This window comes from Wasmannia auropunctata, unplaced genomic scaffold, assembly GCF_000956235.1.
Source record: "Wasmannia auropunctata unplaced genomic scaffold, wasmannia.A_1.0 LD283542.1, whole genome shotgun sequence".
Classification (NCBI taxonomy): Eukaryota; Metazoa; Arthropoda; class Insecta; order Hymenoptera; family Formicidae; genus Wasmannia; species Wasmannia auropunctata.
Genome location: NW_012079348.1, coordinates 1 through 812, shown reverse-complemented (window position 1 = coordinate 812; position 812 = coordinate 1). Strand labels below are relative to the sequence as shown.

General features: G+C 41.9%; 1 protein-coding gene across 1 annotated transcript; it reads right to left on the bottom strand.

Annotated features, from left to right (window-relative positions):
• Positions 1-291: 291 nt before the first annotated feature.
• Positions 292-786, bottom strand: LOC105461583 (the record flags this gene model as incomplete). The annotated part of the gene is made up of 2 exons (XM_011708084.1): positions 292-655; positions 728-786. Coding segments are annotated over 2 exons (423 nt in total), but the record flags the coding sequence as incomplete, so codon positions are not given.
• Positions 787-812: the final 26 nt, after the last annotated feature.

The window sequence follows — 812 nt, the reverse complement described above, 5'->3', positions numbered from 1 at the left end:
CGTGTCACAGCACTATCGACAGAATTCAGAGCTGACGGCGCTTATGCTACCATTACACCACCTCTGAAAAAATAGCATTTGTAGCATGAAGTTATGACGTATCTATGACGTATCACATGTGTATTAATGACGTCACCATGCATTTGGTAGGTGGCGTAGTCAAGTAGCTCCCCGAACAACTACAGCGCTAGATAGCGCAAATAGCGTGCTCCCCGAACGCACCCTATCATTACTATTTTTTGTGTACTTGGCGTCGCGCCGCTACCGCGTCGCTTGATTTTACTTTGTGTGCTAAACATCTGAGTTCATCGGCGAACCATGCAACGCAATCTGTATCGCGACGAAACTGATACGTCGATAACGCGTCATTATACAAGCAATGTAATAACCTATACTGAATACTTGATGATGCTGATATTTGTAGCTCGGTGTTTCCGGATCTCTCTCCATTTTTTTCAGGATACATTTCAGATCGGTGTACACGATAAACGGGACACGTTCCTTGTTCACGTCCTTGTCCACGTTCCTGCTGTAGTTATTAAAATTCAGCCACTTGTCGTCTTCGCTCGGTAACCTGATCGTGCATTTATTCATCTCCCCACAGTCGACGGTGTGGACCTCCAACTTTTCACTTGAATTGAAATAATGTAGACACCTGGAAAAAAATCCTTTTATTTCATTTACATTTTTATTTTAAAAGATTTTTTTAAATTTTTATTATACATACTTATCGCAAATGTATTTTTTATTCTTCTTTTTGCTCAGTTGCGAGCTAACGAGGCGGGACAGATCGGAAGAGCACACGTCTGAAC